Source organism: Strigops habroptila, chromosome Z (genome assembly GCF_004027225.2).
Source record: "Strigops habroptila isolate Jane chromosome Z, bStrHab1.2.pri, whole genome shotgun sequence".
Lineage (NCBI taxonomy): Eukaryota > Metazoa > Chordata > Aves > Psittaciformes > Psittacidae > Strigops > Strigops habroptila.
Genome location: NC_044302.2, coordinates 52,967,551 through 52,989,120, shown reverse-complemented (window position 1 = coordinate 52,989,120; position 21,570 = coordinate 52,967,551). Strand labels below are relative to the sequence as shown.

Below are 21,570 nucleotides of genomic sequence, written 5' to 3'. Positions count from 1 at the left end.
ACCTGAGATAAAAGAGTTAACTTTTGCTATAATCCTATGATGGATCTAGTAAGTGTCCCAGTGTTTTCTTGAGGTTAACTGTCATATACCAGGGAAGGCTAAATATGCATTGATATCCACCATACATAGCCTCCATGCCCTTTATAAAAGAAGAAATAAAAAAATCACCCGTTAGTCCTAGTTGTCCTATCTGGGACAACAGCTTTAGATGTTTTATTTCCCAACAACTGCTTAGTTTCTTTGCCTGGAGAAAAATGCTTCATAGTCAAATAACATGTAGCCATTTCTGCAAAAGCAGCAGAATTTTTCCTCTTCTTTTTTTTTTTCCTACTAGAAGTACCTATTCTGCTTACAGTACACTATGAATATAAAAGGCACTGTCTCACAGATTTGGGGTTTCCCCATAAAACACTTGAATTAGTATCAAAATTGTATACTCAAGACAGTTAAGTTTCTTTACGAAAATGCAAGACCAGCATTTTAAATTGCATCCTTTACATTTGCAGGCAAATGAATAATTAACATCTGTTGAACAGATAAAGTATTTACATTATTTACACATTCATTTCTCTTCCTACATTTTGCTGTTTGCCTGGGCAAATGTGATGCACCAGGGATAAAGAAGTTAAAGGCATAAGACAATCTGTAGCACAGGGCTACAACTGACTACACTGTGTAAAATAATTTGTACCACAGAGCTACAGTGATTATACTGGGGATTATTAATAAACTTGTCCACTATAAACAAAGAGTGTTTGCTGCTTGTGCTCTGAACAGACCCCAAAATCAAACTTCCTAAGAAAAAGGAATGCATTCCTTGCCTCAGGAGCGTTCCATCATACTGGTGCTGTGCAAGTCAAACCACTTGTCTTCTAAACAGATTATTACTCTGGTTTGCATGAAATAAATGTATTTGAGCAGATACATTTCTGGTAAAGTGTTTTTCCACCTGCAAACGGAAGTTACTGAACAGTTTTCACCTGCAGAGTGATACAATTTGTATCTCTTGTCAACTGTGTACCATCGTTGTCAGATAATGATCATGCATACCCATTGCCAACTCTAGAAAGGACTGCATGTACCTAAAAATAATCTTTACATATTACTTCAACAGTAGTAATAAAAAGACCTACCAAAATTTTAATCACAAGTTGAATACATCTATACAGCTAACTAGGATATTGTTTGCTTCTTCTCTGACTCGTTATCTAACAACCTCCAGAAAACATGAACAAATTACACATAACATTGCATATAGCCAATTAGCTCATTTTTCAGTGGACAGATACCTTTACCAAACCCATTAGTGTGACTTCCCTCACCCAAACTGGTGTAATTATGCCAGTAACCACAACAGCCAAGGTGGTGTATTTTGAATGCAGTTCCAAACTAACAGGAACAAGAACTCACAGACACTGTGTGACAGAGGAGGGAAAAAAAACCAAACCCAAACAAATAGTATTGCCATAAGAATTTGCATTTGCTGCATAGTGTCATAATGCATACCCCTCCACAAGCTTGAGGCTGCTGTTTCAGCACAACAATGAAAGGCCCACACTGCTTTGCAGTAATCAAAATGCACTTCTGGACTTCAGTGTGGGAAGAGGTAGGATAAAAGAAACTCTTCTGTTCAAGAAATTGGAAACTTTCAAAAGTTACTATGGAACTTGCAGGGAAGTATAGCAAGTTTTGGGTTGGTGGCGGTTTTTTGGTTTTAATCTTTGAATAGCAAGATCGCCACCTGGTGGTAGAATGCTTCATCCTAAAGCTTAGCGTGAACGCATACACGCACACCCACCTCAGAAGGGTCATGTGTTTCCCAACCCTCTTTATTTCTAGTTTACAGAAATACTTGCAACAACAAAACTGTTTTCCTAAAATCATGATTTCTGCCATTTTCATACATCAGAAGAGTGCCGATTTACCAGAATATTCACAAGGCTCATGTAAAAACTCATTATGGAGAAAATGAGTTTCAAGTAGCAGCTTCTAACTACACATTCGGGTAAGAGTTACAGCACTGTTCATCATCCTGGTGACAAGAAGTAGGTTCTATAAAAGCTATAACCAAAAATGCTTGATTACACTGGCAGATTCCTATTATGAATTAAGAATTAGGTACCCAATGCCTACACACAAAGTATTTTTCTTTATTACTGAGATTTGCCCAGTCCTATCTTACTGGGCAAATCAAGTCTTCTCTGGAATGTATCACTAGCCTGTGCTATTAGTTTTGAAAAACAACAAATAAGGAGTGGAATTAACCATTTCCTACAACATAATGTTCATTTATATGATATATGCCTACGGGTATCTAAGACTACAATGGACGGAAAGCCATTATTCCTACAGATCAAACTGAAGATTATTCAGAATATTACAGGTACAGAGCGATGCTTAAAAGATATGAAAATGTTTATATTATGTAAATATTCAAATACAAACAGGAAATTAAATCAAGTACTACATTGGAGTTTAATGCAGTTATTTAAGCTACCATTACTGTCAAAAGAAGTAGTCTCCCTCATCCATCTGCATAACCCTTGGCCATTCCCCCATCACCTTCTGCTGGCACAAGGTTGAAATGCCACCGCATAATTCACCAGGAAAGGGAACTTGTCCAAGATGAAAGACGTGTTAAAAAAACTGAAAAAATCTTAAATTCATCATGATACTAATACAAGGAAAAAGCTCAAGTCAACTTTTAAAATTCTGGCCATGCATTTAAAAATACTTCCAGACTAAGATAACGATAATTACTTACAGTATTTCTAAATTTCTATTTATGTTACTGGGCCACGCTTAACCTGGTCAGCCTGGTACTCATATGATGTAAAAGTCAGTCCAGTAAGAATCAAGACAAGCAAAGACAATGCAGAAACAGTTATTCCACAGAGCTTGAATAAGGAATTTTCCAAACATGAAGTTGTTACCCATTACTGGGGGGGGGGGGAATCAATTGCCAATGTTCCATTTACATGGATGTTTCAACCAGCTTCAAAGCCTGTCTGTTCTAAGTATTCAACCCTCATTCAAACTTCCAGCTCAGTTCTAGGAAGAAAAAAATTCCCAAGTTTTACTTGACAATTTAAACAGAAATACTTTATTCAAAACTTTTTCAGACATTAGATTAATGCAGGAAAGACAGAAAAAGTTTCTACATTGACAAAATTGAAATGGGTTTCCATACAAATGTGGACGAGACTCCTAAAAGCCTTAGTTTTTTTCTTACAAATCATAAGCAAGACAACCCATATTAAAAAGTTCTCTACTTGCTAAAAAAATAGTTTGAGAAAATTTAAACTGGTTACAATATCTTAACAACACATCTAACACATTCAACATGAATCCTCCTCCAGAATAAGAAATCTAAATAAAGGAAAAGAGTACCTATAAGGAGTTTCACTGCATCCTTCATCCTCTGAGTGCATTCATGATCACCTGGGCTATGTTTTTTTGTGTGTGTTTGCTTGCTTGTTTTTGTTTTGGGGTTTCTTTTTTGTTTGGGTTTGTTTTTTGGTTTTGTTTGTTAAAACAAAGCTGTTCTTTTCTGTAGAAAAAGTTCTATAGCCTTGATTGCACTGTAGGGAAAAAAAGTCTCTAGTATAAAAGGATTCATAGTATCACAGTATCCCCTTCCCCAACAGCACCTAACTATAAAGAGGTTAACAGCAACTGGCTAGTGTAAAGTGGTATAATCTAAGAAAAATCGATCCCCAAAACAACGGAATATTTCTATTCCAGCAATGTTTCAATAAAAAAGGACTGGCATATAAATCTGGGGGACAGGGACACCATTTTTCAAACAGTACGTTGTTCAGAGTCAACAATTCACATCCTGCGAGAAAGTTACAGATATTTCTTTTACAAAACTTCCTTTTCATTGACAAAGGAAATTAAGGCCATCAGACCCGCAGCTTAAAAGTTCACATACAGAAAATATAAAAATATGTTGTGCTTATGAGCAGGCTCTGTTCTGCAGATAACGATTACTGTAATTTGAGGAACCTGGCTGACTGGAAGTTTACATGATCGCACAGCTTCTCTTAGATGCCTTCAAGCTTGCCTGTTATGAATAGAAAGAGTCATCTTTGAAAAAAAAAAAAAAATCCAGCAGAAGATTAAGCAACTCAAAACAATATAGTTACATTTTTAATCTATGAAATTATTAGCTTGGCAGAGTGTAAGCAAGAGTCAGCATGCAAAGTTGTACAGCCTGTTGCACCCTGTATGTAAAAGAATGATAGATACCTTCTCCTGGGAGAGGTAACAGAGGACAGGTAACAGAAAAAAACACAGCTTAAATTATCTTATTTGAATCTCAAGTCAAGAAGCATCATTGAGTTTAGACAGGTAGTGAAAACTGCAGGGAGCACATACAAGTACCTTGTGAGTTTTAATCTAAAGAAATCTAATCTCTCTACATATTTATGAGTAAAGTTACTAAGACACACACTTTAGCTGAACTACACAATCCCAGAAACCAGAAGAGCAGAAGGATGCACTTCAGTACTTTTGCATAACTGCAATAAAAACCTGACTCTATTAAAAGTTATGATTCTATTAAATCATAAATTTAATAAATCATAAATCTAAATAAAAACCTGGCTGTATTAAAAGTTATAGGCCAAAACCTACAATTGCCAAAAAACATGATTTCCAGCAGTCAACTCTCTCCAATGTTTGTCCGTTTACATATGCACACTTAATTATTGATGTATATTACCTTTTCTAACTGATTTTAAGATGTGTACCAACTAAAACGTGGCCAAGTTTTAAGCAAAGCAGCAAACCTGAACGCTGCATTACAGGAACTTACACTTGTTACGTTTTTTTTTTTTTTCTTTCTAGAAGAACTAGTCAAAATAGAAAGGTAATGGATAAAACTCAGAATACGAACAATAAAGTATGTTGTATTTCAGTATTTTCCCTTAACAGAATATTTCGTGGTCACTGCAATTTTATACCTTTCCACTCACCACTGCATTTCTTCAGGATGCAAGAGACATTGTTTTCTGATAGTGCCTTCAATCTCTCATTTCCTCTATCAGAAAATGAGATATTTCAGTTCTCAAAACTTTAGGTAAATTTAGGTGTTCCTGCTTAAGCCAAACTTTACTAAAACAATTGGCCTGGGGGAAGTTTATCAGGAACAGAGTTTGGGGGATGAGGGGGGGAATCCTGAAATCTTTAAGCTTTAAAACCTTGTTTTAAGAAAAATCCACTTCTCTCCATCAAGGGAATGTGTGAAGTAGTATTTTTATATTGGTAACACAGCTTCATGCTTTCATCAAATTACTGATAAAACAAATCCAAAATGAAAGAACATCCACACCCTAACAGGTATAATATTTTCCAGAAAATTCATGACTTTAGGTTAAAAAAACAGATGTATAACCTTGTTAACATAAAACAAGATACCTGCTGGTAATAAAGGCCTTGCTTCTCCATAGCTTCAGCTGCTTCTTCCTCAGCTTCCTCCTCTTCCTCTTCACGTATGGTTGTCTTAAAGACAGTGCTTCTCTGAGCAACCTCCTGCAACAGAGTTTTATTTTGAAGACTTGATTCCTCTAAATATTTGATGCTAATCTACTTAGATTTTGAGCAATGGGAATTCCAGCTGTTGGTAAAGCTCCTTGTACTGATTTTGTCTATATACTTTTTATGTACTGCTGTGCATAAACAGCAGTTTCCAAAACACCTTAGTTTTAAATATCTTACTGGTTTAAAAGAGTCTAACACAACACTTTTCAAAGCATATTTCAAGGCACTGCCCAATTCCTGGTATGAAGCCTGGGTCAGGCTTCAGTAGACTGCATTCCTAAATTGCAGTAAAAACAGACAGGGATACAGTATGTTTGGATGGAAAGCAAAAGGAGAAAACCTTAGCAAACACTCATGTGCATTCATGCATAAAGTCCTAGTAATGGTTCTACCTTCATCTTTATAAGGGATGGCACCACACAAAGACAAGCTTAAACACAGCTTAAGCACTTTACCTCTCCCTGAGAATTTTTCAGTACAACTTTCACATCTTCACCAGTGCCCCAAGAATTCTGGTTCTTCCAGATGAGGTCAGTGGGAGGGCTAGCAGTTACTCCAGCATTTGCAGCCCAGATCTGTTAAAAGTCACACTTGAGCATTATTTGCTAGTCTTATACATTTCCATGTTATTTAACAAGTTAATGTAGTCTATTTAAGTGACACTAGTGAAGCTCCTCCAGTTTAAAAAAAAAAAAAAAAAAAAAAAAAAAAAGTCTCTGCCTACCTACTTCCAGAGTTTCTCAGAATAAGACATCCACCCCTATGTTTTTTAATGCAGACACTTTTGAATACAGAAGTGTACCTCTTTATGGTCAAAATTATTACTCATATAGGAAGTAGGTTTCTGAAAAATGTAGCTCTGTCCAACTTTTTCCCAGCAGAGGATACAAGTAATGCCCAATACAAATCAGGTGATTATTCTCTGAACATGTACATAGAAAGCATGAAACTGAAAACCTTGCATCTTATTGACATACACAAATTGGCCTGAAGTTCATTTCAACTGAACAGCTGAAGCTTGAGAACTTACTGTAACAGTTTGGCCTGCCTTCAGTATGTATCTTGAGGTATATCTGTAAATAGCAGAAGTGTCTCCTATTTTTCGGATCAGCTCCCAGCCTCCCATAGGTTGATCCTAATAAAAAGGAGAAAAAGATTTCCATCAGCAGTCGTTTTCTGTTACACATGCAGGGTATTTTATGTAAGGCCATAAGGCACATAAAATTTTCAATAAAAATTTCTTATCACTTGATCGATCTTCAACATGCCAATTAGAATAATGATAGGTTTGCCCTCTTAAAGCTTAATGCAACCTGCTTTTCAGTTCTGATGTTACATGAACACATTATATATTTATAATTTACATCAGTTTTGGTCCAAGCTACTGCTTGGTCCAGAAAAATACATAAATATTAAAATCCCCTTACAAATATATAATACTTTTTAAAGCACAGAATGAAAGCAGACTTCTCAGAAAACAAAATATGCTCCAAGGGTCCACATGAAGCCTAAAAGCTGAAAGGGTGCCAAGGATGCCTTCTATCTCTGATCAGCCCATTATATATGTGTGCATCTTCAAACCTGTCTAGAGTTGTTCTTCAAGCGGATGAACTTTCCATCAATGTCTATCTCCTCAATAGAGACATTTCCAGTGGCAGAAGCTGAGTGGGAAATGCTAACACTACTGCTGGCTTCAGATTCCTCTACATCAATCCTCTTCCTCTTCCCTCTGGTTGTACGCACACTACGGCTTGATGAAGCCCGTGAAACGGTCACTCGGGAAGATGGGCTTACAGAAAGTTGCAATCTATTGAAGGAAGAAATATGCATACCTCACATTTTGGTTTTACTTTTTCTACATTTTTTTATTTTATAAACTTCCTTCCCTTCTCTTCTTTCCACAGAATTACAGAACAAAAAGGTACAGGAACATGGTAAACAAAGTGTGTTACATGAAAAAGCGAAGCCCTGGGTACTTTTTGGAGAATTGAATGACATGTTGTCAAACAGCTTTTTAATACTTTTGGCGCATAGAATTCTGAAGGCCTACTACATTAAGATCATAAAGGCACTTCTATCCATTTGTTAAAAGACTGCATTCCTGGGTAGATAGAACAAGTTCAGAAAACACTCTTAGGGGGACTTAAGCCATTGTAGAAAATTCATGCAAAAAACCCAGAGGCAAAAACTTTTGCTGTTTCATCCCCACACTTGAGGGAAGTCGGCCTGGATCAGTAGAATGCCATTCAGAAAACAGTCAAAATACTTTAAAGTGACAGCTGTGACTTATCAGGCAAAAATTTTCAGTATTGCTGAACTCTGGGGTCAAATGCAGAAAACGCAACTAGCTTGATAAGCTGGGCAATCAAACAGCTATTAAAACTTTACTAAAATTATTCTATCTTAAACAGATTTGGCCCTGTAATTTGTAATTAAACAGTAGCCCTGTAATTAACTTTGAAAAAGAGTATTAAGCATGGCACCAAACAGACCTAAAAATTACTTCATAAAAATGACAATTCATTATATCCTCAGTGCTTAACAAAAAAATCTTAATAAAAGAATGGTATTTTTTCCCTTGAGAGCTATTGGTCCGGTACTTGAGCAGCATGGTCTCATAGAGACTTCGAACCATCAGAAGGATGGCGCAAAAACAAACAGTGCCTTGGAAACTATAGTAAAGCACCTAATAAACACATTACCAGTGAGAGCTACCTTTTAACAGAGAATGGAACAAGTAAGGAAAGCACACAGATACCAGCATTTGTTGCTACATTCTTTCATACCTCTCCTCTTCACCCTCCAGCAATTTCCGGTATGCACTGATCTCCATATCAAGCGCCAGTTTAACATCCAGAAGTTCTTCATAGTCGTTCAGCTGCTCCTGCACCTTACTTCTTAACTCAGCCATTTCTCTCTCTTTCTCAGACAGTAATTTGTGACAGTTTTCCCGTTCCTTGGCCAAGCTGTCCTCAAGCTCTTGCACTCTATCTTGCCATGCTCTAGACTAGAAATCATCAAAAACGTCAGTGATGCAAAGGAAAGCCCCCCAAAACCTCCATGCACTTTGCTATTCAGGTGATATGGAAATCAAACATTAGGTTAAGCATTCTCCCCCATTTCTGAATTCAAACTCATGTATTTTCAAATTCATGTTCTTCACCTTATTTACTAAACACAACACCTAAGTTTGAATCAAACTTACAACACACTTTGAAAGACAACCACATGCTCCATTTTCCTGAGACCAGAAGATATGTTACGATGCCTGAATTTACTCAAGTTGAGAAAAATTGAGATGGAGAGTCAAACCGTTCTAAGATGTGCTGGTCAGGTAACAGAATCAAAGCGCAGCTCACTGTACTTCAGACCCTACAGTAAATAATTGCTCTTTACCTTTCAGATGTCTACTTCCTGCTTCAGTTTACTGCTGTCAATTCCAAATTCTGGGAGGAAGCTCCTCTAAAGGAATAGGGATTGTTGCCAGTGAAAGCCTGTCTGCCTGAAAGCCTTCAAGGCTTGCTGAAAGAACAGCCCTAAGTGTTCCACAAAGAAAGAGATTTTAAAAACCACATCAAGCCAGTAGAACTTAATATTGTACATACCAAATGGAATGCTTATCAAAGAAAGGCCAAATGATGACATCTTTAAGGTTTCTTAAAAGTATGCTTTATTGTGTTTGATAGTATTTGAGATTTTTTTTTTAATTAAAAGACAAACAAAGGAACCACCTTGTCTGGTTAAGTCACAGAGTTTGCTGTGCAGGCACTGTACTTAGGAAATCATAGCTATTAAAACTTTATAGTTTTATATATAGACAATGAAAACCTGCAATCAAAGTCTGACACAGAGGCCCAGTGTAACTGGTAGTCAATGTTAGATTCAGATAAGAAATTTAATAAAAGGAGTCAAGTGTCACATGGAAGACCCCAGTGAAAACTACTACAGAGCTCAGTGCTGGTAACTCAAATCTGCTAAGACAGTTGTCTTCTTCCAAGAGAACAAAACTAAAGTTAGGGCTAGCAAATGGAAAAGAAAACTTTACCAGCTGACATCACTAGCCCTACAAAAAAAGGCAACCCAACCAAACAAACGAAAAAAAATGCCAAGACACACACACACAAAAAACACACCAAACAAAAAGTCACGACAAAACACCCCAAAAAAACTACACAAAAACCAAACTCACAGCAACAAAATGGGTTTGGGGGATAACTATAGTCAAACTGGCAGAAGTTGGTTTTGGTAGTCCTGAAGTTAACAACCAACACTGCTACAAATTCAGAAGCAACTTTTCTGAACCTAGCTGTCAGCCACAAATAAGCAACAGAACACAGGCAATTGCTAAAGCAAGAAGGAAAAATCCCCACCAACATCAGAAATGCCTGTTACTGAACCCCCAGAAGAAAGGTGGTGGTAATCTAAAGGCAGAAATAAGATGTAAGTAGACAAAAGTCTCAATCCAACTCTTGTGTAACCTCATGTGCATTCATCACCTATCTTTTTCAGAGACTAACTTGCCTACATAATGGGAACACTGGGAAGACTCATACTTGCATCTGCCAAGTTATTTGGATAATTATGAAATAATACCCCCTGCATTTATATTCTTCACTTGAAATACACAGAACTTTCAAGACCTACAAGAGTCTACTGTACAGGAGTAATAACATTCAAACTGTATCACAGAAAGAATCAAAGCTAAATATTACTAATATTTTATACTTTTCAAGAAAATAAATGTTTCGTTGCAGGTGCAACTGATTAGTAAATTACAGAACCCCATTGCAGAACTGACTCCTAACACTTAATGGTTGGACTTTTTGTTCTTAAAGGTCTTTTCCAATCTAAGTCATTCTGTAAAAATCTAAAATGAAAATGAGAAATCTACTGCAGTACACATGATGTTACTCCCATCAAATAACCTAGTACTGAACATACAGTTTGTCATAAGTTGTATCATACTTCTCTGGGTGTGATCTATGTGCTCTGTGATCTGACTAAGTCTAATTAGTTTCTGCTCAAGACTCGACTCTACAAATACTCAAGTATAGTTATTTGATGTATTTTCAGTCTCATATTTCACCCTAATCCTGGTAATGATCCATTAGAACCAATACCTCATTCTCTCACTCAGCTTCAGCAAAGGTGCACTTTTTTCCCCTAGTACCAAGCATCTACGCATGAAAAACTTTTAATTTTCCGTGGACAGAAACAAAGAAAACACAAAAATAGTGCTCGCCAATCCAAGTTCTCCCCCTTTCACCCTTGATACAAATACCTCTTGGGCACTGCACCTTTGAGATGCTTACTGCCCTGACCCCAGAGGGGGCTCAGTGGAGCGCCGATCAACTGGTTGGTGCGCACTGGAGCCCTGTCCAATCCATTTCTCCGCTATTGGGGATGGCAAGACAATCTGTGCAAGGCTTTATGGCAGTGCCATCTGGGGTATCAAAACTGTTGTCCCTAAAGCAGGGTTCTTTTACCCAGTGTGCAAAAGCCAGTCAATACACTGAGTTGAGATATTCGCCTTTACTAAAATTCTGTGCAACCAGCATACCTTCTAAGAAACAGATATTTTTTAATACAAAATCCTTTTATACAAAATCCTAACAAAAAAGGAACCATATAAGAGTAAGTGATCGGTTACCCACATTTTACATAGCAAAATGTAAAACACACATGTCTCGATTTTTACCCACCTCATTATACCAAGGTGGTCTTATATCTATATACGAAACCTCCTCCTAGAGGTGTGGTTTTTAATATTATAATTAACTAAGGTAACTAAAGGTTATACCTTCATCCATCAGCTACCATTAAGACCTTGCCTAACCTTATGTCCTGTTGCAGCTCCTGCTTAAACAATAGCTTAGCTTGAAGTACCTACAGCATTCTATTTCTAAAGACTTTCAGCTCCTGTGCACCCGTTGCTGTGGTCTCAAAACAGACCATCATAACTGCTCATTTTTTAAGTTTTTAACCCCTCTCAAAATCAGTAAGTTCACTTTTTTCTTTTTTTTTTAAAAAGACTTCTAGATGCAAACTGAATCTAGGGTGAAAAGAGATAAACAGAGAAAGACTGCATATTCCAGTTCCAGCTTTGAATGTTGGTTTGTGGAATCCTATACTAGACTGTCCAAATTACTACAGAAAAGAACTAAATTTCACGGAATGTCAAAAACTTTTAATATAGAGCTGTTGTCTAAAATTGTCGCATCTATTGCAAAAGTGACTTAACAGTACCACCTTTCAAGTACACATTCTGTAGCAGGATACTGCACAAAAAAACAGCCAAACCAACTTTGTCAAAAGGAGGCACTAAGAAATTTGAAGAAGTACAGAACAGTAGAAGACAAACTCAAATCATGATGCTGAACATACTTACAAATTAAGGGAAAGTCCTTTAATATAGAAATCGACATCTGTAATGAGCAAGACTGAAGAGTCACAAACAGCTTGTTACCTCTTTCTGAAGGCTGGTGAGATGGGAAGTCAGAGTATCAATTCGTATGCGACTTTCATTCAGTTCTTCTCTTACCAAATTGATTGCAGAATTGCTCATCTCAGAGGACAGTTTAGCATTCTCAAGCTGTAGTAGAGCAAGTTAAAACATCAGTTTCAAAGTAAACTTTTCTTACAAGAAGAATGAGTCACTAAAAACCACATGCAACACTAAGCCACAAATTTCCTCTCTGCAATTCTAACACAATGAAACATCTCTCCATTTTTTTTTTTTATTTTTTTTTTAGGGTTTAGGTATGATGACTCAATTACCATGCTGGACTGCTCTACCTGAAATCACAATCCTCTGAATATTTATTCTAGGATTAAAAATGTAAAGTTTCCCTTGAAGACATCACTGAAGTTGGACTGTGAAGTTCATTTTCATGATGGCCAATGTTTAGCATTGTATATTTAGTTACTGTAATAAAATTACTAATTCTCTAAAAACAAACTTATGTTAGTTTTCAGACAACCTAAGCAAATTGGTAATGTGCCTTCAGATTACAATTCCAGTGCCGTAAATCACTACTGCTTCATTCTATTATCATCATACTGAAGAGAGGGAACAAGAAAGCTTCAATTATGAAAGGACTGCTAGACTAAAATATAAATTAAAAAAATTTTGGCTATATTTTACTTAAAATAAGATTTTCCAAGTCAGATTTAAGCCCCAAAGACAAGCATCCGCACACTGTTAAGACTGTAGGCTAAAAAGACAGAACTATGATAATAAATTCAGTTTGTATCAACTTCTCTGCTGTAAGATCCCACCTTGTTCTTAAAAATACAAACTGCAACAAGTATAGCCACAGAAACCAGTTTCAGTTGAGACATCAGGATCCCTCCTGACAGAAATGCTGAATCGTATTAGAGGAAGGAAATTATGAAGTATAACTGATTTCAGCTTGAGTATGCTTCCTCTCTAGATGAGTGAAAGCAGAAATCACCAGGTGTGGTAAAGCTCTCACACATTTTGTACAGGGTCAGAGGACTCAGGATGCTGTCTTCTCAGCAAGCCCTAATATGAAATAAGTTTCACAAAAAAATATAGGACATGTTATTGATCATCCAGACTATGTTACAGTTGATATGTAACAACACACGAACTTTCTTTGAATTCACAGCAATCCTAGTACCAAGTACCTTTCTGCACAATTTGCCTTCACACAGTGCTTCTTACTCAAATGGCACCAGAAAATGCAAGTTCACATTCAAAAGCATGGTAATTTTAAACCAAACTCCATAACAAACAAAATTGTCTGAAATGCATCTCTTTTCATCAAATAAAACAAAAAAAGTACATCAGACAACTGCATCAAAACATGTTCTCACTTTGGCATAGTAAGTCTGTTCAAGCTCTTCTTTGTACAGCTTCACTTGTGCATCATGCTCCATTCTTATTTCACTAAGGGCTTGGGCGAGTTTATGTTCATATTCAATTTGACGCCCGGAATCAACCTCAACTAAGCGAGTTTCATGTTTCCTTCTTGTTTCATTGATTTCCTAAGAAAAACAGAAAAATTATAGTCACTCAATATGAGACAAAAGAAGTTTTAGAAGACTATCTCCTGAGTGGATAGTGACGCAGATTTTAGCTAGCCTTGTGGATCAGCATTATTTTGTTTCACATTGAAACTTTCAGTAGCAACACAGGGCCATTTGTCCAGTCAGATCTGCCAAGGTACCTTATTTTGCAATAGCCAATCATTGAAATAAGAGCTAGGATACCATCAGCATGTAAAGTCACATTTCTGAGAGTTGCCTATATTTTTATCAAATACACCTCAATATGGTTAGATTTTTGAAAGACATCCTCCCTGTCTTCAGGTCTCTTCTATGCCTGTACAAAATAAAAGTACTGTGAAATTAAAGTCACTTTCTCTAATCAGCATTTTCCTCAATTATTTGTATGCTTGCCTGTAGTCTCTGGAAAAAAGGATTCCAATACCATGAACAAAGCTGAAAATGCAACTTACAAGGAAAACCGCAAAACCGTATACAGAACAAAGGACAGTATGGTTAGGTACATTTGTTACTGCTCTGAGGTTCCTTCTGGAAAGCCTTCAATAACTACAAGTGAAAGGGAGGGTGGCAAGAAGAAGATCTAGAAGACAAATATTCATCAACTTCTGTTTCTATTACGCAAAAGCATTCTATTAAGAAGTTCAAAATTAAAAACCAGCAAAAAATAGCATCTGCTTGAGTGTCCCTCTCCACTTTATTTCTCAAAAAGGGATTATGCAAGAAAATTAACCTACTTTCTCATTGCTATAAGAAGATGCGCACAATGGGCAGAACTTAAAACAACATGATATATGAAGCCATTTTATTACAAAAGCTCCGAGATAACATCATTCTTTCTAGAAAAAAAAAAAAGGTGGAAACCCTGCTCCGAGTGAGAGTTCAGATCTCCCAACTTAAATTATTTCAGTATTATAAGAATGATCCCCCCCCAGTTGTCTTCTTTCCTTTAAAGACGTGAATTCTTGAGACTGAAGCATTTACCTCCTCATACATATTTTTACGGAATTCCAAGTCCTCAATGAGACTCTGACAACGGTTTTCAAGATCAACCTTCTGTAAGGTTTCATTTGCAAGCTGTTCCTTGACAGCAGCTGAAGAAGCTTCAAGCTTTAAGAAAAATAGAAGAATCAACACAATGATTACGTAGCAGAACTCACATAACACAATGACCTCAGCTACCTAGCAGTACACCTAACCACATGTTATGGTTGAACTTCACAACCAAATCCAGTGTTTACATCACTAATGTCTTTTCCATCCTTGCAATCACTTGCACAAGTGAATTCTAGATATTTCACATTGGCATTAAAATATTACTTATCAACTTTCCTTACAAAACTTCAAGTTTTCTACATAGTAAATACCAGTTTCCTGGTCTGCTCAACTCGTCTTCTTGAGGTAGTGCTACTTAAAATCAAATTTTGTGTGTCAAAGGGTTAACAAAATTAGCACAAGACTTCCCCCTCTTTGTTTTATCAGATGCTCAGAATGTTGGGAACCACAAGCAGAACCAAAAGGAGGGCAAGAGAGCATCACAAACTTACTTGTCGGTTTTTTGTCACCTGCATTGTCAAGTCAGTCTCTCCCCCAAAACAGTACTACAATTTGCCAAGTTTATTTTGACTCTTGACCTGCTTTTTTCATCACAAGTAACATCCCTTGCAATTTTGGAGTCTGCAATTTTAAAAGCAGGCTATTCCACCATTCACGTTCTTAATAAACTGAACAGCACTGGGCACAGACACCTACTCAGTACTGCTTCCAACGTTGACAGTGAACCAGCTTGTTCTAGTTGTGACTAGATGGCAGGCTGGCATTCATTTTTTGGCTACAGGGTTGCATTTTACCAAAACGTCAGCTCTCACTATAGATTTTTATACTTAAAAGTACCTCATTCACTGAAAGAAGCTTGGTAGTTACGTATTTCCTCTCACCTGTACAATTTGGTCTCTTAAATCATCATTTTCTTCCTCCAGACTTTTCTTATCACCAAGTGCTGTGGCCAGTGCACCTTCTTTAGAATTGAGGGTTGCTTCAAGATCTCGAACTTTTATTTGGGCTCCATTGAGGTCTGTTTCTTTTTTTGCATAGCTGGAATAAATGACAGAAAGTGGTAAGAAAGTCTAGAAATGCCCCCAAAGTAGACTACTAAGTAATAAAACAAGGTGCAATCTGAATCTTATTGAGAGACACAACAAATTCACTTTGTCTTGGCTTAATTTACCTTAATTAAAATCAACTCCTTTCTGCTTTCTCGTCTGACAAGCAATAGCTTAATATTTTACTTAGGCTGTAGAAACCTAAATACAGGGGAAACTCAAGAGTGTCAAGCAAGTCTGACACACACACACAGAAAGGGGAAACTCTTTATTAAAGGCTTCTCTTGTTTTCTCTTAGCTAGCCACAGTTAAAATGGCCTACCTTCAACCGTACCTTAGTAGGAAGAAACAAGCTTTCCCAGAGAAGCCCCAGAGAAGGCACTTTCCATAGGGTGAAAAGAAGTAAATTAACTTCATAGCTTTTTATCCACTCAGGAACTTGCGCAAATAGCCCATTTCCAATTAACAGACCAACTTCTCAATGAAGCTTTTATGTTCCCTGTCTATAAGCAAGTCCTTCATAAGCAGACGCTGTATCACTGCAAATTGCTTTCTAATCATACATAGTGGCAAAATTACGCAGATCTGAGGAAAGATACCCAAATCCTGCATATACGACAGTCTGCTGAATCACTGAAACTGCTCTGGTGCAGAGGTACAGGTGTCCTTCTTCACAAAAGCAAACAAACAAGATTTTCAAATTACTCAAATTATTTTTCATTTCTACATAAGCAGTCAGTTTCTAGAGGTTTATTCCCTAAAATAGCACATGCAAACAAATTAGTCAAATGAGAAAAGTAATGCAATACAAACCCTATGCTCTTCAGCCTAAATTAATTATTCACAAATAATGCTATGACAGGCTACTATCAAAAGGGTGAAAAGGAAAACAATACTCAGTAATCAAAATTACTATTGACCATTACTATGGCACAAGCAGCTGTGTTTAAATGCTTAACACAAGTTCTCCCACCTTGAAGTTAATTCTTTTTCTCTCTGGGATACCCCCATTTCCCTACTAGGGGCAGTAGCATGTATCAGTTCTAGATGTTTATAATCAATAATCGATTTTACTGGAAAGGACAGATTCAGGCTCAGTAAGACCACAGCTAGCACATTCTTCAGTTTTCACACTTTTCGTAGAAGTAAAAAAAATAATCAGAATTCACAACACTAAACTGAGGAGACTGAAAATTAGATAAAGATTCTTAAGAACAAGATTCGAAACTGTCAAAGCATTAATACATTCACTATTTTTAATCACTGTATTGCTTATAAGAAACAATAGGAATGCTTCTCAGTGAAATGAGACTAATATTAAAAATAAAGTCACAATTTTAAAAGGAAAGACTCTCAAATTCAAAAGGTACTTTTCCAAGATTACATGCAACATACATAATTAACATCATCCTCAAGAGAGGCTTAGCAAAAAACCACCTGTAGACATAAAAGTAACATTTCAGCACTACAGCCAGAAGACGGCAGGCTTTACATAACAGATTCAGCCCTAGCTAATCCGGCTCCTGATGAGTACCACCACACTTAACTGAATGGATAGACTGAAAGAGCCCAGACACACACAAATACTCTTCTATCCTCAACTATCTTTTTATTTCTGCTGCTCAACACTACCCAGTCCCTCCATGGCATTTTATACACCTCTGCTTTGATCCAACAGTTCAGAGCAGTTGGGTCCACAGCTGAGGCAAAAGCACAGAATTTAAGTTTTGATCATGTGGACCCCAAGTTCTAGCTCTCAGAATTATTCACTGAAGACCTCTGCCCTGTCTCTCCCCTCCCACCCAGGCCTGTAGGAACTTCAGCATGCAAGGAAGTTGTGCAGCAGAGGACAAAAAAGAGGGAAGGAAATGTGTCTTGCTACCGTACCTCTGTAAAAAAAATCTCCATTATCTATTAAAAGGTATGAGGGCCTACATCAGGCCTTTGTCATTTGATCACTCCTGGATAAAACTTTATTCAAAACGCGGAGAAACTGCTTCAGACAGGCTTTCTCACAAGACTTCATGCTGAAACCAAGCTGGATCCTAAAATCAAAAAGTCGCACACACACAGTGTGTGCACACATAGCGTGCTGCTCCACACACCACCTCAAATTACCAGCTTATCCCGGACTTCAAAACAGGGAGACTCCCCACGTAAAGTTACTTTTTTTTTTTTTCATGCAAATACCTCCACCAATTACAAACTGGTAATTTTGTAATTACCAAAAATTACAGCTGAGAAAAAGCTGAGAAAAGAGCTCTTGCAATTGGGGCAGGACAGAAAACGATGTATAATATGGACTAAACCCAATATGATTAAAACCCAATACACTGCTTGTACCACTAAATTTGGTATTACAAAGTTCATCAGCCCAAAGTACCTTCCTTGCTTGTTTGCAGCAAGATGACTGTGAAGCCATCCTATAATTTAATGCAAGTGAAGTCACAGAAGGGGGGAGGGGGGTGAGGGATTAAAATTAAGCACTATTAGCTGTTAGTGTTATGAGTTGTTTAACTATGTGTTTGGATGAGCTGTCTCATTCTCAGAAAGAAAACAGAAACTGAAGCTCAACATTCCAAACACTGAAAGCCAGATGAAATCTTAACTCAGCAGTGTCATCCCAGCCCTAAAGGAATAGGGAAAAGAAGTGAAATGAGATCAGAAACGCCTCTGTGAATTACAAAAAATAAACATTAAATGTATACAACATATATGTCACCCTTATACCTAGTAATTTTTACCAGGAAGGACATCAGTCTCCTCCTTACTTCTCTGGGTGCTCTCTTACAATGCACGTTAGAACAGTGACAGGTTTCAGATCAAAGCTCAGCAGATCCCTAGTCAGCAGTATTCACCTTCCTAAGATCACCTACGATAATGAAAATAAACTTTGAAACATTTCAAGTCTTCCTCAGAACAGTTCCTCTAGCTCTTGCAGCACACCATACATGCACCACAGGAAACCATGCAACAGCTGTTACAACTTTGCTTGTATTAAGACAACATTGTTCTTCTGAGTAGTTGCTCAGGGTACCAGCTGCAAAATGCTTCACACTTCCACAATAATTCAAGCCATACACTTATACTATTACTGATTCTTTTACTGCCTAATCCCACTGAAGAAATTAATTTAAGAATATAGAAGGAAGACCAATTGAAGATACACAGCAAAAGAGCCAGAGAAATAATCTCTTCAACATTAAAAATTCATAAAACAAGTTCCTTGACACAATTACATTTACCATAAACACTCCCTGTCACTGTCAATAATCTCTTTGATGTAGGACCTTCCTAGGGCACCAAGAAGTAACCACAAGAACAACTAGCCTCACTAATTAGAAACTCACAGTTTGGTTGGGTTTTTTTAAATAACAAGAGCCCAAGTTATATTGGAGCTGTCTGCAGACATATGAAAACATCATTATGCTGGTTCACACATACCTTTTTTCATTATGAAAAATGAGGGCTGAGAGTGTGTTTAACTGAAAATCACAATTAACAGGTTATACAATGGTAAAGGAAGATTACCAGCTCTGCTTTTTTTCCCACATCAATCCTTTGACAACCTTTGTGATCTCAAGACTAACATCAGAATGGCAAGTGGGATTCACTAATGAAAAAAAGCCCAAACAGAAGATTCTCTTTTGCTAATGGAAAGCTACAGCAGTCACAGAAATCAAATTTAAGGTAAACACAAGCAAGGAAGCAAATAAACAACTGCATCAAGTCAAATGTGTAAGAAGCAAAATCTAGTAGCATAAATCAGTTCATTGCAAGAGTAAAGATCTTGGTGTTGTGCCAAAGCTTGCAATCCTGAGAGTATCTGGTCACAAATTTACCTTTTCTTACATTTAAATATCCAGCGAAATTAAATTATATTTTGTTTTAAGAAAAACCCTACTTATTATCTACTCATGTATTTGTTTCTTTTATTATGACATTAACATCTTTCAGAAAGGACATTTAGAAAGTCTAGACTCAAGACAGCCACTATACAAACTGTCATCACTCTGCATTTTTCATCCTGAAGTAGCTTAAACCGAACGGACAGGGTCATCTGCCTGAATGGGGGGTAGTGGTGAAGGGTCATGCTGACTCAAATCCCGGCTCCCTCCAATGTGTTATGCGAGGGTGCACTCGGGCGAAGTTCCGAGGGTGCCGCCACCACCGCTTCAGCCGGCGGCCCTCCGGCAGCCGGGCGTCAGGCACCGTCATCCTTACGGCCGCAGGCGAGGCCGGCAGGCGCGGGGCGGCGCTCTGGGGACCGGGCCGTCGCTTCCCGCCTGGGCGGAGCGGGACAGCGCTGCCGCTTGCTCATTCATTCAAAGCCGGGACGGGCGGGCGCGAACGGCCGCTACGGCGGGCACCGCACAGCCCGGCCGCCGACTGCCCCGCATCTCCTTCACACGTGCCCTCGCTCACCTGACCAGAAGCTGCTCGTAATCGGCGCGCAGCTTGCTCAGCTCGATCTGCAGCCTGGCCCGCTCCCGCGCCGTGTCGTCCAGCGTCTGGCGGGCGTCGGCCAGCTCGGTCTCATAGACCGCCTTGAGGCTTGCGACCTCGCGGCCGCGCACCTCTTCCCGCTCCGTGACCTGCAGCTGCAGGGTGCTGTTCTCCGTCTCCAGGCTCCGCACCTTGTCGATGTAAACGGCCAGACGGTCGTTCAGCTGCCGCAGTTCCTCCTTCTGCTGCAGCCGGGCGAGGTGCGTGGGGCTCAACTGCAGGGCGGCCGCGGAGCCCCGAGTCCGCAACCCCAGCGGTGGGACGGCCGCCATGGCGGAGCGGCGTAGAGGGACGAGCACGACCCACGGGGGAAGAGGAGCGGGAAGGAGGGAAGCAGGGCGAGAGACGCCACAGCAGAGACAGAAGCCCGCCAACGCCGGCGGGTCAGGGTCGGGTAAAGCGCGCGCGCGCGCGCGCGCGCGCGAGCGAGCAGCACCAGCAGCCCAGCCACCGCCCCGCCACACTAACACTACGCCCGCCGCACGGTCCTGCTCCGCGCCGCCGTCCAATATGGCCGGCTCGCACCCAGCCCCACGCCCACGTGACGGGGCGCAGGCCAATCGCGATCTGAGGCGGGCAGCGCGCCGCGCCCCGCCGCCGGCTGAAGACTCAATTCAAAACCCGCCACCGCCCGCAACTGTCAGCCGGCGCTGGAGGGGGCCCCGCCCACCCGCCGTGCTGCTGAGGCGGCCCGCGCGCGGCGGCCCCTTCCTTTGTTGCCGCTCCCCGGCTCAGGACAAAGGGAGCCGGGCCCGGGCGGGTCTCTGCGGCGCGCGGCTTCCCTGCGCCGCCCCGCGGGACGAGGCGGGCTCAGGGCCTGCGCCCCTGGCTTCGCCGACCTCCCCGCCGGCCTGCCAGCGGCTGCTCGGGCCGGGGGAGATGCTGTCGTTCGCAATGCAGCCTATGAGAAAAGAATGCCTCTGAGAAAAGTGATTTTGCTGTGCCAGACGTTTCCTAGCCCGCATTTACTCTTCCTCGTCTGCAGGCTGCATGCTGTTATTTGAAAACTCCTGGTCCTGCAAGTGCCTGAGTGCTCGGTTTTGAGCTGCCTCAGATGAATACTCTCATTGCAATATTCAAAACGAAATTATGCAGATTCAGCTCAACCCAGGTTTCAGTGTTAGCATTTGAATATTCTTCATCTGATGTCAGTGTGGCTCCTGAGGGTTTATTGTGAGTGAGTTGTTTTGTCCTTAACTACAAGTTGAACATGAATTTTTCAGGAAAAACGTGAATCCTTTGGTGCTGCAAGAGCAATTGGTGAAAAAGCCACATTCATGAGTGTGGAACTGAACCCACTGAAGGATTGGTTTATAGCTTTTAAATAAGCACTGTCCCTTCACAAGCTATAAAGTTGGCTGCATCTTCTGGGGGTCCATTTATGTGACGG

At 39.4% G+C, this 21,570-nt stretch overlaps 1 protein-coding gene across 3 annotated transcripts; it reads right to left on the bottom strand.

Annotated features, from left to right (window-relative positions):
* Positions 1 to 3,074: 3,074 nt before the first annotated feature.
* Positions 3,075 to 20,707, bottom strand: LMNB1 (lamin B1). Of its 3 annotated transcripts, none has more exons than XM_030470034.1 (11): positions 20,100 to 20,707; positions 15,510 to 15,666; positions 14,557 to 14,682; positions 13,384 to 13,554; positions 12,011 to 12,136; positions 8,331 to 8,551; positions 7,126 to 7,351; positions 6,575 to 6,679; positions 6,000 to 6,119; positions 5,422 to 5,535; positions 3,075 to 4,089 (listed from the first exon to the last, which is right to left on the bottom strand). In XM_030470034.1, exons 1-11 carry the CDS (start codon positions 20,450 to 20,452, stop codon positions 4,057 to 4,059), a joined length of 1,752 nt encoding a protein of 583 aa, XP_030325894.1. In that variant the 5' UTR covers positions 20,453 to 20,707; the 3' UTR covers positions 3,075 to 4,056. The 3 variants fall into 3 exon arrangements, with proteins under 3 accessions (XP_030325894.1, XP_030325893.1, XP_030325895.1); XM_030470033.1 differs by having other exon boundaries at positions 3,075 to 4,066; XM_030470035.1 differs by lacking the exon at positions 3,075 to 4,089 and adding an exon at positions 4,829 to 5,044.
* Between the last annotated feature and the right edge of the window lie 863 nt (positions 20,708 to 21,570).

What these genes read in the sequence shown, in the direction of transcription:
- LMNB1 (XM_030470033.1), bottom strand. Translation starts at nt 20,452, where the DNA reads ATGGCGGCCGTCCCACCGCTGGGGTTGCGGACTCGGGGCTCCGCGGCC. An exon ending in TAAGAGACCAAATTGTACAG is followed by an intron (nt 14,683 to 15,509) that starts GTGAGAGGAAAT and finishes TTTTTCTTAAAG; the next exon opens with CTTGAAGCTTCTTCAGCTGC. An exon ending in CTGGAGGGTGAAGAGGAGAG is followed by an intron (nt 7,352 to 8,330) that starts GTATGAAAGAAT and finishes TTCCTTCAATAG; the next exon opens with ATTGCAACTTTCTGTAAGCC.